At 37.4% G+C, this 16,406-nt stretch overlaps 1 protein-coding gene across 6 annotated transcripts in view; it reads left to right on the top strand.

The window, feature by feature from the left end:
- Rap1gds1 (Rap1 GTPase-GDP dissociation stimulator 1) overlaps positions 1-16,406 on the top strand; it is a 142,671-nt gene that overhangs the window by 56,022 nt on the left and 70,243 nt on the right. For all 6 annotated transcript variants that reach the window (XM_052730564.1, XM_052730562.1, XM_052730561.1 and 3 more), the window contains one exon: positions 6,211-6,336. In XM_052730564.1, the coding sequence (XP_052586524.1) occupies positions 6,211-6,336 (126 nt within the window). The remainder of the gene's footprint in view (positions 1-6,210; positions 6,337-16,406) is intronic.

The following is a 16,406-nucleotide window of genomic DNA, read 5'->3' as shown; positions in this document are numbered from 1 at the left end:
TTGGTGTCTATCTGCGGTGTGTTGGTGTCTATCTGTGGTGTGTTGGTGTCTGTCTGCGGTGTGTGGGTGTCTATCTGCGGTGTGTTGGTGTCTATCTGTGGTGTGTTGGTGTCTGTCTGCGGTGTGTTGGTGTCTATCTGCGGTGTGTTGGTGTCTATCTGTGGTGTGTTGGTGTCTGTCTGCGGTGTGTTGGTGTCTATCTGCGGTGTGTTGGTGTCTATCTGTGGTGTGTTGGTGTCTGCGGTGTGTCGGTGTCTATCTGTGGTGTGTTGGTGTCTATCTGCCGTGTGTTGGTGTCTATCTGCGGTGTGTTGGTGTCTGTCTGCGGTGTGTTGGTGTCTGTCTGCCGTGTGTTGGTGTCTATCTGCAGTGTGTTGGTGTCTGTCTGTGGTGTGTTGGTGGGTGTTGTGCCGACAGAGCCTGGCTGATTGTCTTCTCCCCCTCAGTTTAGCGTGTTTCGTCTGACAGTTGATAGCAATGCTGCAGTTGGAATGTATGTTCTGTTTCCCACTCTTGCTTTCGTAGAAAACAGCTATGTCTGAAATTCTCTACTGAAAGCACTTTGGGGAACAAAAGTGATAATATAAATTATCTAATACTTAATTCATCCCACTATGTGTTATTTATATCCAGTGACCCTTGGAAGAATTAAGCCAGAACTGCATTTACATAATTTCAATTTAATCGGTTTTAGCAAACACCAAATAAGTAAAGCATCCTTTAAGCATGAGGGAAACTCTAGTAATTATAATACTTAGTATGTTTCAGCTGGACAGAATTTGGTATTGTGCCTTTTACTCTAATATGTTTCATAGACCAATGCTTTTCACAGGAAATTTAAAAATTTCTGATTTCATTTGAGTAATTACCATGCTAATTGATTTTTCAAAGAACTGTTTGGGCTGGTAAGGCACTGTCCATTTATGTAAATTACCAAAAATGAAACTGGCACACGACACTTTGCTTATTTTAAAGCTCATCAGAGCCTTTCACGTGTCAGTGACCTTCTGTATTGGCAGATCATGTTTGTTCACTGAAAACTGGCTCTCTATGATTTATACGCCAGAGCCTCCCGAGGTACTATGTTAACTTAAACCAACCTCTTTTTATACAAAGCAGCTTGGGTTTTTAAGATAAGTGATTTATTTTTAACCTCATCCGAGTCACAGTATAGATTTGGGGAATTCAGAAGACAGGATTCGTTTTTATTATAGTATATTATATATATAGTTTATTATAAATAGTATATTATATTATTATATATATTATATATATTGTTATATATAGTATATTATATATAGTATAGTATGTATATAGTTTTATTATAGTATATTATATTTATGTATTATAGCATTCAATGTACTCACGACAGTTCTACTAGCAGAGGTTTCTTCTAGAGGTGCCCTGGAGAGTGGTGTCTGTGTCCTAAAGACAGAATAGAATGTTTAGCATTAGCACCCTCAATCAGGCTAATAAAAAGCATATTACTCTACTAGTGAAAATAAATGGACATACTTAGATGTTTATTGCTTAATTAACCTCATTGTTTTTTAAAAAAATGAGTGGCTGATAAAATGGAATAAACTCTTACTGAAAGATTTTTTTAAATATTTTTTTTAGAACACAACAACATATTCATTGACCATAAGAAAAGATTATCATTTGAACCATAAGAAAATGAGGCTGGAGGTGATTTTTTTTTTTATCGCTAATGCACATTATGTAACTACAAGGAAGAAATATTAGCATATAACTCCTAGATTCAGATTCAGCATAAAATGTGCTTAAATTTTATTTGCATATAAAAGAATATGAATATTGATATACCCAACTGTGTTCAAAATTCCATGAGACATTCAGGCTCGATGTGGAGTATAGCTATAATTTGAGGAGTAGACATTTAGACCTGTTGTCCTTTTAATTGTTGCTGCCTTTTAAGCCACAGCTGTCCGAATCAGCAACTCAACTCTGCCGCTACCAGCAGTGGTTAGGCGGCAAGGGCGGTAGCCTAGCTGGAGAGAATTCTGTTTCCTCAGGTTCAGACTCTTGCAAAGCTACAAAGGAAGCTTAACTAAACCACTGTCCCTCTAAAGAACTCAAGATTCAGAGGTTACGGTGGAATTAATTCTGCCCCTCAGAGAGGCTGAATAGCAAGAAGCTCACCTCCTGCTTCTCCTTGCCCCTCCTTACAAACCCTTCTCCCCGGCTCCTCCCTACCACTTCCTGTCAGCTAGTTGCTGACTCAGCCTCCTGACCACAGGTGAATTTTATTTCATCAAACATATCTTTGCATCACTAAAGAAATGTTCCAGAGAATAAACAAAAGTAACACACCTTGAAATAACATTCTTCAATGTAGACCGTTTAAATAAATTATTCCAGTGTATGATAGACTTAACAGCTGACTTGAGGCAGTAGAGAAATAAGCAAGACAGAGGTAATCTGTGAGTATTTCCTGGTGGGTAGATGACTCACCAGGTGAAGCACACGCTGCACAAGTGTGAGGACCAGAGTTCAGGTCCCTAGAACCTCGTGAGAACCGGGCTAATGTGTTGGTTGCCTGCAGTCCCAGTACTCCAGGGGCAGAGATGAGATTCCCAGAGCAACCTGGCTCACTAGACTAGCCAGAATCAATGAAGTCCAGGTTCTAGGAGAGACCCCTCCATTGGAAAATAAACTGGAAAGCTGTTAGAAGACACCCAGTGTCAACTCAGGCCTCTGCACATGTGCGTGAACACTCTTTTGTACACATGTACACATGGTCCTGTGCAAGTATGAATATGCATACACATGCAGTAATAATAAAAACTTGTATTGGTGCTTATCCGTAATAGTACTGGTAATTGTCGACATTAGCCACTATTGTGTGCTTACATATAATAGTGTTGTGTTGTGTGTTATACATTATCCCAAATTCTTGTTGTGGTTTATCTGCTTTAAGTACTCCAGGTGATTCTGATGAGTGTAAGGTTAAGAACCAAGTCTTGGTCCAAAACAATACAGAATCCGCAGCATGAATCAGCATTATGCTTTTTCTTCCTGTATCAAACTTTCTACCAGAATGCTCATACATTAATAATGAAACAGGGATTGGCCACTAGGAACATGGGAGTTTCTCATTCAGTGTTGTAGTTTAATGTATTTTAATTCTGTCCTTCATTCCATATCAAGTAGTTGTTTGTTTTAATGTGAAAAAAGCGCCTTAGAAGCAGCACTTTGAAACACAGGGTGGAGGGGGGGAATGTATCATGTTGTCGAGTAGCTAAAGTTTACCTTGTCACTTCAAGTGTTGGAACCTTAGCCCATGACTGTGGAAGAATAGCCATCAGCGTTATCTTTCGAGATATGAGCATTAAAGAGAGTGTGCATCAAAACAGAAGGATGTCGGTTGGAAGAAAGTTGTGTAAAGCTAGGAGTTAAGGAAGGAAGGTTACTAGAAAATGCACACTCTGATGATGGAGCAGTATCCAGAGTCTAGGCATTAAGGCACACTCCAGCACTCCTCCTTGTATTTGGTTGTGAGCTTTGGCTTTCTACTTGCTTCCTTCAGGTAGTTGAAAGTGAGAAATGTACACACAAATCTCATTTTCAAATAGTTGATGTAAAATTTATGAATCTGTGTATATACAAAGAAAATTATTTTGTGGTTTTCATCTCAGCCTATACCTTATAATAATATTGAATGAATATGTAGCTGAAGTAAGTTTGGCAAAGGAAAAGTTAAAAAATAAGAAATTATTAATGTTTTTACTAAATCAAAGGTGCAAAGAGGTGGGAATCCACTTTGTTTTTGAATTTTATTAGCACTGAGCTAAATCAATGCCTCTGAATTGAATTACTGTTTTGAAGTCCACATTTAATGCAAAAAAAAAACAAAGTAAAATCTAGGTTTATAGACAAGCAGGCATATTTACAAATGTGTAGTAGTTTCTGCTTTCTGTGGCTCCCACCAACTTGTGCCCAGTCATACTGCCCTTTCTTTCCTCCCCGTACAGTGCTCCACAGCCTCCATTTCCTGGAGTTCAAATTATCTTATTTCCTCACCATTGCTCTGACTAGCAGATCTCACAAAGTAGGCTCTTTACTAGTGCTGTCCAGGCTGGATGTGTTTTAGAACCCAGCCTGACGTGTTTGGGTACCGGTTCATGTAGTATTGACATAGCTCTGTGTGTGCTGGGACCGCTTTGAACTTAGATGACCATCGTAGCCATTCTGAAGCCTTTCCAATATCATATACACGTATTGAAAACATTCTTGCTAAGTTCTGGAGGTGTTTATTTGCACATGCGCGTGTACACTCACACTTTCTCACACACATGCGCGCACGCACACACACACACACACACACACACACACACACACACACGGAGGGAGGGAGGGAGGGAGGGAGGGAAGGTAGGAAGAATGGGCCAGGTTGGTTATTTAAAATTATGTAAGGATTGCTGCCCATCCTCAATCAAAAAGATTTTTAGGAGCTTGCTTTCTTCAAAGGCTGGCAAAGTTGTCTTTATAGTAACTGAAAATTGGCATTGCTAGCATCTTTGTTCTGGCTGTATGCTTCCTAGTTATAGTGACCAGAACATTTTACAATTTCCTCTACTTATTTTCCCTCATTTTACAAATACATATTGATTATAGAGTCCAAGTTTTGAAAAATTGGGATCAGATAAACAATTAGCACACAAAAACAAAGAAAATCATAGTTCCTTGATGTTTGCATTCTTTGAAGACAGTATCAAAACAGCAATATAACAACAGGTACCATTTTTGAAATAAAAATCTAAATTATACCATTTTTAAATTTTATATTTAAATGATATTCAATGAAATTATCTCAGCTATGGTAAGCTAGGTATAGCTTAGTGAAAAAGAAATGAATACCTTTCTTTAGTTGATTGCATTTTAATTTAACAGTTGAGATCTATAGATATTTCTGAAATATGCATTAATGTGAAAGGAAGCCCATAAGTAGATGGATGGTGTTGTCTCCATAGTTCGTGGGTGTGTATAACATAATTTCCTTTTTCTCAACATATCGTAGGATACTCTACATTATTAAAACTGCCCATGATAAATTTAGAGGTTAGCTTTTGAAGTTGAAAGAAAATCTGAACCGTGGGAGTTGAAATTGTAAGAAGCTTTCAGGAATGTAGCAGTAAGAGATACAGGAGGAATGGAATCCTTCAGGTCCCTCACAGTGACCTAAAAAGGTCGTTCCTTGAGAATTTTTAAATTAAGGAAAAGATAAAGATTGCTTCCGAGGACAGAAACAGACTGAGGAATGCACCCTCTTGACAGTGGGAGTGAAAGTTGGTTATTGTTTAGTGAGATCAATTTTACCATGAAGCATAGCTCTTTGTTTATTCATCAGAACATTCTGATAGTAAGCGTGAAGTCTAAAAGGATAATTTGAATAGTGACTTTTGGAAAATTTTCATTAACTCCCTTTCTTTATTACCTTTTTGATTTTTTTTTGGTAAGACACTGCAAGAATGAAGTTTATTTCTAACGGTTACTGTGGTGGTATCACTGAGAGTCAGTGAGCGGAAAATAGTAAACTATAAAGATGAGAGAAAAACAGATTTGGATGACAAGAAAGCATAATATTTGCAGGTGAGACCTGCAAATGCTTGCATGAAGATGAGGAATTCAAGATTCTTCTAGGCCCTAACAATTGAAAAAGACCCATTAAAATGATTCATTGGGAGATCTTTCCATTTTCTGACATCTTCTTCAATTTCTTTTTTCAGGGACTTAAAGATTGGAACATTTAAAATTTGACTTTGAGCTTTTAGAGACCATATAGGAATAAATTGGACTGTTTTTGATAGCTTAGTTTCTAGCGTATCCTTTAATTATCACACTTTGAAAGAATTCTGCCACCCTCATGTACTGTTTCTAAAACACGTCAGTCATTCTCAGAAGGTAGTGACAGCTCAGCTGTAATGAAAGTTAATTAAAAGTACTGTTGGTGTGATGTGGAGACTACCAACAGTGGATAATACAATCCTACTCGTTTTTGAACATTTACTTATTTCTTTCATCAGGTATATAATAGGATTGTAGCAGGGTGCTTTTGAACAGAAATGTGTTCTTCAAATAGTGAGCACTTTGGACATTTCAATAGTATGTGTTTATTTTATTAGGGGAGATGATGTATGTAAAATATGTATCTTTTAAGTTCTAATTAAAGATGTCTCTCCTTTTCAGAATTTATGCGAATTCCATGTGTAGATGCCGGATTGATTTCACCACTGGTACAGCTGTTAAATAGCAAAGACCAGGAAGTGCTGCTTCAGACGGGCAGGGCGCTAGGAAACATATGCTACGATAGCCGTAAGTGTGAAGAATGCGCTAATACTTCCATATTTTTTTTAAAATTTAAACCTTTTAATTTTCAAATTAGTTTCACTTTGGTGTTGGGACTGACTTTTCTAGATGGGCCAGTAAGCTTTAGCTCTGCTTATGTAGCAGAATTGGTGGAAAGTTGGGTCATCATATTCTTAACTAAGAAGTTATAGGGAGTAAATTACCCTGTTTTCACAAGTTATTTCCTAAGTTAAGTACATTGCTAAAACTGAGACCTGTAAGCTTCACAAAAATCCATTTACAGATCTTTAAATTAGGTCTTATGAAGTATTATTATCTAAATGAAAATACTTATGGGAAGTTTTTGATTTCTAAGTCTGTCCAAATAAAGTTTTAATTAATTACCATTCAATAAAACCATTCATAAAACCCATCATCTCCAAAGCTAGATTGGCCCACTGCATTTGCATTGGCTCCATTCCAGTTTCTTACTACATCATTGCCATCCTTATCACCTTGTGGAACGCAGTTCTAGACAGGAAGCAAGAATTTGTGTGCGGGTTTATTGCAAACATACTGTAATTTCTGCTTCCCATCTCACATATACACAGAAAACTTCTGAGTATAAAGCTGGACGTGGTGACATGCACTTTTAATCCCAGCACTCCAGAGGCAGAGGCAGGAGGTTCATGAGTTCAAGGCCAGCCTAGGCTATATAGCAAGAACTTACCTCAACAGACAGAACCCGAGACTTTTAGTGTTTTCAAATTAAGTAGGCATAGTTTGGTTTTCCCTAGATTTTTATTTTCTGAGACAGAAACCACATACTTATTCAAATTTATACTATCTACAAATTCATTTACATTTGTATGACCGGGATAATTTTACCACGTTTTCTCTATTGAGTCCATACCTCAAGTGAGTTGTATTTTTCTGTGAACACTAAATATTTGGCTCTTTTTTATAACAGATGATGTTTTAAAATGTGATTTCCTTCTGTGAACCAGATAGTGAAAGTATATGCATATTTACTGTAGAGCAAAAAGACACTCTAGTTATTAGCTGTAGTTGTTCTATAGCCTTAGACTATCTTATTCTCGTTTATTTCTCTTTGCTGTGTGTAATGATGTCCAGGACATCTTACTGTAAAATTTAGCTTCCTTTTTCCAATCCCTGATAATGCATATAAAGTATCATATGTTCTGCTCTGTTCTTATTCTGTGCATCTTAAGGTATTAGCTTCCTTTACAAAATGATAGTTCTTCATATTTGTAATTTTTGTATCCTCTGTGTGTGTGTGTGTGTGTGGTGTGTGTGTGTGTGTCTGTGTGTGTATGGTTTTTATTCAGCATCATAGATTGTAATCTCAGCTCTCAAAAATTATTCACTTAAATAAAATTACTTTTATCAATACTTAGAAAATGGGCACAGTGGTAGTTACAGAGTGGTTGTATGCACTTGCAGATTCTGTGTGTTACGTTTTGCAGTCTTGCTCTTTTGTGTTTGCTGAAGAGTTTAAAGCTGCCAGGAGTATTTCGATATTATTCAGCTTCATTATTCTTAAATTGTTTTCTCTAACCATGGGAATTATTTCCTCTTGTGAGTCTTTTGTCCTGGAGTTTCACTTTGTTGTGACAAAATAGAAAACACACAGGAATCTCTCGCCTGATTCTCCAGTGGTTCTAATGGACACACAGTCATTTATTTCCTATGTAAAGAACCTTGAAGTCGGGGTGGTAGATGTCAAGATAATACGGCTATACTGTGATGGAACTGAAGTTCACTGTTACAGTTTTTACAGCCTGTTCCTTTGTCTTATGAAATACACAGTACAAAGTTTTACTGGCATGCTTCAGGCTGTGACATTAATGTTTTTCATTTATGTAGAAACATTTGTAACTACTTCATCCTTTAATGACTTGAGTGGAAATTATCCTTAAATCGATAAGTCAACATAGTGACTCTAAGCCGTAATTTTCACTTCTCAGCTTTGGCTCCGGAAAGTGAAGCTAACAGTCTTAAAAAATAAACATAAGTGATTTAGTACTGTCAATCATGTGACAAAAGTGTATTCACTGTACTGTGTTGTCATAAGTATATAACTTCTTAAGACTACTTTCTTAGTCTTTTATTTTAAATTAAATTTGTGGCAACTTCTTAATGTTTTCTCCAAAATTACTCTAGAAAAACTAGAGTTTGTACTTAAATTCCAAGATATAAAAGTATGAATTCAATACTATTTAGTTACTAGTGAATTTACTTGAAATGCATTTATCAGTTATTTTGTGATAATTGGAATTTTTAAGAAACCTGAAAGACTGTAATGGCTTCTATTTTACCTAATCAACCATTCCCCCCTTTCAAGAAAATGATGCTTGTTTTTTTGGAGAGAAAGAACAGAAAATATTATCAATTAGTAAATTTAAGAGATATGCTTCTTCAAAATACAACATATTTTAAGTTCATACTTGTCCTATCAAACTTAACTTGTCGGCCCAATGGGATAGTTACGTTAGTGTGCTCTCGATGAGTCCTTTTCAGTGTGGTTTTATTCGGGGTGGTAGTAGGTGTGCCATAGATAGCAAAGCAGCATTTACAGGGGTTCCTGTAAGCAACTCACCATCGGAGAAAAAATTGGGAATCTGTGTATGTGTGGTAGACGTCTACTAACATGTCTTTAGCTAACAGTTCATTTGAAAGAAGTAACCATAAAATTCATGGAACTCTACCAAAGAAGTAGGTCAGACTTGAGGTTTAGTAACAGCCTTGTCAGTTCCCATCATAGGTGTTCTTCCTAACGGAAGAAAACGTTCTTATATAATCCCCACACCAAGAACTGACTGACACATCTACCAAGCGAAGGAAGCGGGGCTTTGGTGACGATGAACTCTTTGAATCCATCTCCCTTTTGTATGTGGAGATGGAAAACAGTCACTGCCTGGGAACAGTACTCATTTAAAATTGTCAGTTTGTTTTCTTCATGTAACCTCCAGGCATTCAGTATGGATTCCTCTTTCAAACCATCCAAATAGAGCTTTGATGCAAGCAGCATGTTAAAATTTGTGTGCCTCCGGGTTGGGGATTTGGCTCAGTGGTAGAGTGCTTGCCTAGCAAGCTCAAGGCCCTGGGTTCGATCCTCAGCTCAAAAAAAAAAAAAAATTCGTGTGCCAGATTAACTATTAACTTTGCTAGAGTAACCATTTTTGAGAAGTTTGACATCTTTCAGAGAAGACAGAAAAAATTGTATTTCAGTTTGGAAAGAAATGAGCAAAGCTGTGTGTATAGTAGAACCTGCTCAGGAATGTTGTTTTAAACAGAAAAATGATGTTATATTTCAGAAATGCTTGTCCTGTGTGGACATCCCCTTCAAGGCCAGTATTTAAGACTAAGAGTATGATTGCTTTACTTGGAATTTTTTGTAGCATTCCCTATTTTCATTGATTTTTAAAATTTATATAGATGTACAAACATTTAAAATTTCTAATATGATTGAGTGTTCCTAAAGCTCTAAAAAGCCCATGGTAATGTCTCATCTGCATTTGTCATTTCCAGGGATACATTGGTTATTGGAGACTTGAGTTTCTGCTTGTTGATATTACTGCTTTAGTTTAGGAGATAGAATTTGATATGCTAGTTAAAAGATAAGAGTAGGGGCTAGCAGGAAATGATTATATAAAATTAAATATTTAACCTTTTTATATAAAGAGCAAGATTAACACATTAGTCAAAATTTAAAAGTAAACAAATATGCTACTTATAGTAATAAAGCAATACTTACTATTATATAATTCTATTAGAACGGTATGCATATTTAAGAGTCTTACATGATGTACTGTCTTACACAGAAAATTATAGTCCTACTTCTTGAATGAATAAAATAATCAAAATGAGTTCATAATCAGATTTGCCGAAGTCAGTGTTTGTGAAGTGAAACAAAAACTGTTTATTTAATTGACTTCAGTATACAAAAGAATAGTCAAATACACACATGTACCCATCTGTATGTTAGTGATTCTTAATGTGTTACATGACTGATTGTTGATGGGTGGATGGATGGACCGGGATCCTGATTGCCTGAGACAGGTTCCCTTCCTGAACCAAAAACTTGCTGTTTGGACCAGGCTTGTTAGGCAATGAGCTGCCAGGATCTAGCTGTCTCCACCCCACAATGCCAGGGTCACAGGCACCTATAGCCATGCCCAACTTTTTACACAGGTTACCCCTGGGGATTGGAACTCAGGTTCTCATGCTTGCAGACAAGCGCTCTTGCTCACTAAGCCATCTCCCTGGCCCCACTATTGTATTATTTTTATATAAGGGCCAAATCTAGTTTTAACTGCAAATGCCAAGAAATAATAATAATAATAATAGCTAAAAATGTTTTATAATGAAAGTTGGTTAGATTAATATAGGATAGAAATGCTTTGAAGTGGTGCAGGTAATCAATACTTGCAGCAGCTTTACTAAATAGAATTGTTTATACTGGCACTTAGAACTAATTATTTCAGTGATCAATTAGATTATTTGGTTATGCAGTCAGAGGGTTTTGTTTCCTTTTGTCCTTCAGTGTTTAGTTTCAGAAGAAATTGAATTATCAGCTAGTAGCATACAAGTAAGATTCTTGAACTTTAATCAGTCTGTTTTATCTTAAAACTTGACTTACTCTCAAAGTGTGCCATTTATAGAAGAATGAATAACTTTTGCAATGAAACGTAGATTTTATTAATGACTGTTACCATGTGACAATACTAAATAAAAATGTCCTGTGTGGACTGAAGTAGATGCTGTTTTATAGTTCTTGTAAGCTCTAAAAAACATGGATGAAAAAGGATCATGTTGTAAACATAATAGAGAAAATAACATGGACAAAAGCAGACACCTTGAGGGTGATTAGAGTTAAGTACGTGACTTCACCACAGTGGTGGTGAGAGTATGATTTCCAACTGGTTTCCATAGATCCAATAGTGCATTCTAGATAAGGAAAGGAATAGCTTGTTTAAAAATGATCTATAAATACATACACGTTTAATATGCCCCCTGGAAGGCAGGTAATGTAAAGAGATATCATTTCAGCTGTGTCATTTACTAAATTATCATTTAATATATCTGATTTTACTTGTTTCATGAATTAAATAGGACTTATAGCTGAGTGTGGTGGGACATACCTTTAATCTCAACACTTGGCAAACAGATCTGTGAGTTCAAGGCCAGCCTGGTCTATAGAGCAAGTTCTAGGACAGCCAGGGCTACACAGTGAGACCCTGTCTCGCTCTCCACCTCCAAATAGGATTTATATATGAGAGTAGAACATAGATTATAAACTATAATGCAAAGCTAATAAATACTGTGATAATCATTTCTAAACAATAATGCAACCTAATGTATATACATTAACATATACTGTATATTTACAATGAAGACATAAAAGACAGGAAGCTTATAAAGGAGGGCAAAGGAAAACTCTGTAGGAAGGAGGAATACACTTGACCATATGTGAGCATTAATAAAACCGGAGCTTCTCGGCAGCCCACAGAGAACAAAAATTTGGCTTATATGATTCTTACCCAAAAGAAGAATGGTATAGTTCTTAAACAGACCCTTGAGACAAAATGCTAGCAGGGAATTATTAGGATAACCCTATATACACTTAGGAAAACTATGTAAAAATGCAGGCTAGCAGTAAGTGTGGTTCTTTGATGGTGGTTCTGCAGACTCTGCTCATGTGCTCCATCTAATGACTTCTGTGTTACTCTTTAACAGGATCCAGGAAATAATACTGTGTACTTAGTGAGGCTAGTGTAATTTGCAAGACATAGCCCTAATACGTTGAGTTCTGGTGGTTACCTCAAGTATGAAACTTAAAACTTCCAACAAATTTTGACTTAATTTTCCACTAGTTTAACTTTAACCCCAGGTACTTTGTATGATATGTCCAGGTTGAAGTCTCTATAAAGAAAAAAGTAAGTTTGTGTATTAGTTTGTGTATGTAGCCAGTTTGCTAAGAATCTTAATTTGCTTTAAAAGTGAGTACTGAAAACACTGTACTAGTGTTATTGCACAAATCTAGGCATAGATAAATTGCTTAGATCTGTACATGTACACACCCAAAATAAAATGTAATGAAGTCTGAATATAGAGTCCTTAGACATTTACCAGTGTTGATTTCCTGATGGAGATATTGTACCTGAATCATGTGATATTCCCCTGGGACACAGGAAGAAGTAGTCAACAAGAGCATGCTTGTGGTTTGGGAGCCTTGGAGGGGTTGGGATGTTTGTTTTTTGTTTGTGTGAGTGCATACATACATGCGTGTCTGCACGTGTATATGCCCATGCCTGTGTGCGTCTGTATCTCTGATAGCTTGCTGTGAGTCTCTACATACTTATATAAAAAGCTTAAAACATTCACATGTCCAAAAGGTATACATAATCTCTGTTCTATGACAAATACTTGTTTCTTTTAGCTCTTCATGGGATGGGAGCACTCTCTCCTCCCCCGCCCTCCTGTCACCCCCCCCTTGTATATTTTAAGGTATAACAACAACAACAACAAATCTCCCAGTGTAGCTGTGATTGATATTTTCACCTTCATAGCAGCATACAGTGTGGATGTGGGAAAAGATGTGAGACAGAGGTTTAGGAAGCTGTTTTAACGGGCCAGCTGTGATGCAGTCTGTAAGTTTAAATGTGAAGGGGGAGACTGGGGCATTACACATTTGGTTGGTTCTTGGTTAGCATTGTACCAAGTTTAAATAATATTGAATACTTCAGTAACTGATTGTTTACACTTTGAAATCTCTTATTATTAAAATGATTTAAGAAACACCAAGTAAATTTTTACTGTTAACAAAAATATCAGAGAAGAATAAACAAGTGTTTGTCCATGCTTGATTAGTTTCTAAGTAGCACCACATTATAAAAAGCGACACATTAGCAAAGACATGGAATAGTGGTTTTTTGAGTAATTGTTTGTAGTTTCACAGATACGATGGTGGAGCTGACCTGTTGAGGGTACTGCATATGACAAAAGTAGATGATTTTGGGGTCGGGGGAGCCAATAAGAAAGTGTACACATTTTTCACACTTGCTGTTTTTGTGTCTTGGATGCCAGATTGCTTTCTTGTGCCAGAGTCAAAAAGTCTGATGGCCATTGGCTTGACTTTTCCTTGTAGCTAGAGTTTTCCTGCCTGGCCCACAGTCAGGACAAATCTCTCTCACCTGCCAGTCCCACAGCCGCTCAGACCCGACCAAGTAAACACAGAGACTTATATTGGTTAAAAACTGTATGGCCGTGGCAGGCTTCTTGCTAACTGTTCTTACAGCTTAAATTAATCTATTTCTATAAATCTATACCTTGCCACCTGGCTCATGGCTTACTGGCATCTTTACATGCTGTTTGTCATCATGGCGGCTGGCAGTGTCTCTGACTCAGCCTTTCTTTCACTTCCCAGCTTTATTTTCCTCCTTGTCCCGCCTATACTTCCTGTCTGGCCACTGGCCAATCAGTGATTTATTTATTGACCAATCAGCAACATATTTGACATACAGACCATCCCATAGCACTTTTCCTTTTTTTCAAAAAGGAAGGTTTTAACCTTATTTAGGTGGAAACTCTTGCCCCACATTGGGCGTCATTTATAGCTAGAGTTTTCCTGCCTGGCCCACAGTCAGGACAAATCTCTCTCATATCCTGATTATTAAGATTTAGGTGACATAGAGAAGGTCACTTTATCAAGCCCTGGAAAAAGGAGTTTGTGTATTTTAACTCTTTTTTACTCTTATTTTTACCACGTTCATTTTATCTGTTAAAGCTGAAGTTTCAGCTTAGACATAAATTTCTACTGCTTGTTGAAACCAGTTAATCCATACTAGTCTGTTGTATTTAAATAATGTCATTTTTTAAGTCATCTACTTATAGGAAGGATTTTTTAGGAATCATCATCAAATAGTTGTAACTGATATGAGACATGTAGTAGTGTTCAGAGTTAATATTAATTGCAGCAGGCAAATCTTTGATGTACCCATCAGATGCCATGCTGTGACCTCATTTCAAACTGCATCTGCGGTACCAGATCTTGGGGACCAGAGTTTACCTCTTCTTTTCCTGATTTGGTATTACATGTATCAATACATTAAAACTTTGATATATCCCTACACAAAGGCATCATTTAAATCTGAATATAATATATATCACAGAATGCAAGTTTATGCCTCTGATATGAATATTTAATGATTATCATGATTCTTATCCTCATGACTCATTTTTATAATTCCACTAATGGAATATTTATAACTTTTGTTTTTCGATCTGGTTTTTAATGGATGCTACCTGCACCTGGACCATGAAAAAAATGATTTTTGAATTTGAAAAATGATGTTTGTGTGTTTGGCAATTTTTCTTTATTTGAAAGCTTAAATAAAAATTTGGACATACCTTTAGGCACATAAATCTTCAGTGTTTGGCAATTTTCTTCCCTGGTAGAATTCATAAATATCTTTGACTTTGTCTTTAAAAACAATATAGATATGCCTATTATTAATCCAGGAAAATAGTTTCTTTTGTACTTAGTAAAATTAAATAGTGGTGTATGTAAAGGGAAGAGAGAAAAATCCTTCAGATCATGCAGCTCACAATGGCAGATTTATGCTGTTCACAAAACAGTGACCCCACTATGAGTGATTTAGATCATTGGATGCCCTCTTCTTCAAGTATGAAGGCCTCCTTTTTAACACCAGCAATGTTTTCCCACTCTTCTTTTGAGGATATTAATCACATAATAAAGATTATACTTGTAAAATTTAAGGATTGAGAAAATACATTAGTACTATGGAAGCATGAAATCTAGAAGTTGGTGGAGGGGTGAGAAGGGCTGTCTCTATAAGGTAGCCCAGGCTGACTTCAAACTCAACGTCTTCTTGCCTCAGCCCCTTCCGAACTGGGACTCCAGATGTACTTTATGGGAGGATGCTTCTTTGTAATTGATAGGACGTGTATCTCAAGTCCAGCGGAGGGTTAGTCATTCGGACAGTCATGAGAAGAGAAGCATACCACGGAAGGTAGACCGCTAAACCAAAGAAAACAGAACCTGTCGAAGCTTCCTGTTTTAAGCAGCCTTCTGTAAACACAGAGAAAAATGAATCTCTAATGAGTCAGCTTGAAATTAGAAACACCTTTGTCACCAAAGACATTTGTACAGTGGCCTGTGTGGGGCTTAAGTGTCTCATAGAGGGTGGAGCAGTTGCCGATGCAGAAAGGGCAGAGGTTGCTTTCTTCCTCTGGGTTTTATTGTTACTCCTACATGGTCTTGTTTTTCTCTGTTGAGAATCATGAGTCTAAGGCTCTTAATTGACACACGGAGGAGGAAATAGGTGTTCTTAGATCTCTGTTGCTATAATTTTTCAGCACTGACTGCAAGCAGCTGGGGTAGGAAAGGATTTATTTACACTCCCAGGTCTCAGTCCCTCATTGCGGGGAGTCAGGGCTGGAACTCAGGCAAGAGGGTGAAGCATAAAGCATGGAGGAATGTTGATGCAGACTCACTCTAGGCCCGTGCTTAGCTAGCTTTCCACACAGCCCAGGACTACCTGCCCATTGAGTGGAATAGTACATAAGGAGCTGGGCCTCCTGCGTTAGTCCAGAAAACCAACTCACCCCCGCCCCTGTGCCAAGACATGCCCACAGGCCAGCTGATCTGTGTGGGCCCTTTGAGGTTTCCCTGAGATGACTCCAGGCTGTGTCAAGTTGACAGTTAAGGCTGACCAGGACATAGGTCAACAGTAGCTTATTTGTACATTTGAGAATGAATATTCAAAAAGTTAAATAAACTTCTCATTTAGCAAAAGGTTCAGATACTTTTAATCAGATGGGATACATAGAATGAAGGGAACAGGGAGGAACTAGTAATGGGAGTAAAGCTACCTAGAATTCATAATTTTAAAGTGGGGACTTGGGGAGAGATGGTTCAGCTGGTGAGAGCTCTTGCTGCTCTTGCTGCAGAGGGTAAGGATTCAGTCACGGGCACCCACACGGCAGCTTACGGTAGTCTGACTCCAGTTCCAGGGCATCTGGCACCCTCATTTGGCCTGCACAGGCACTGG

Source organism: Peromyscus californicus, unplaced genomic scaffold, assembly GCF_007827085.1.
Source record: "Peromyscus californicus insignis strain IS unplaced genomic scaffold, ASM782708v3 Scaffold_9__1_contigs__length_137607984, whole genome shotgun sequence".
Lineage (NCBI taxonomy): Eukaryota > Metazoa > Chordata > Mammalia > Rodentia > Cricetidae > Peromyscus > Peromyscus californicus.
Note: the sequence above shows the minus strand (reverse complement) of the source record. Positions and strands in the feature narration are given on the sequence as shown.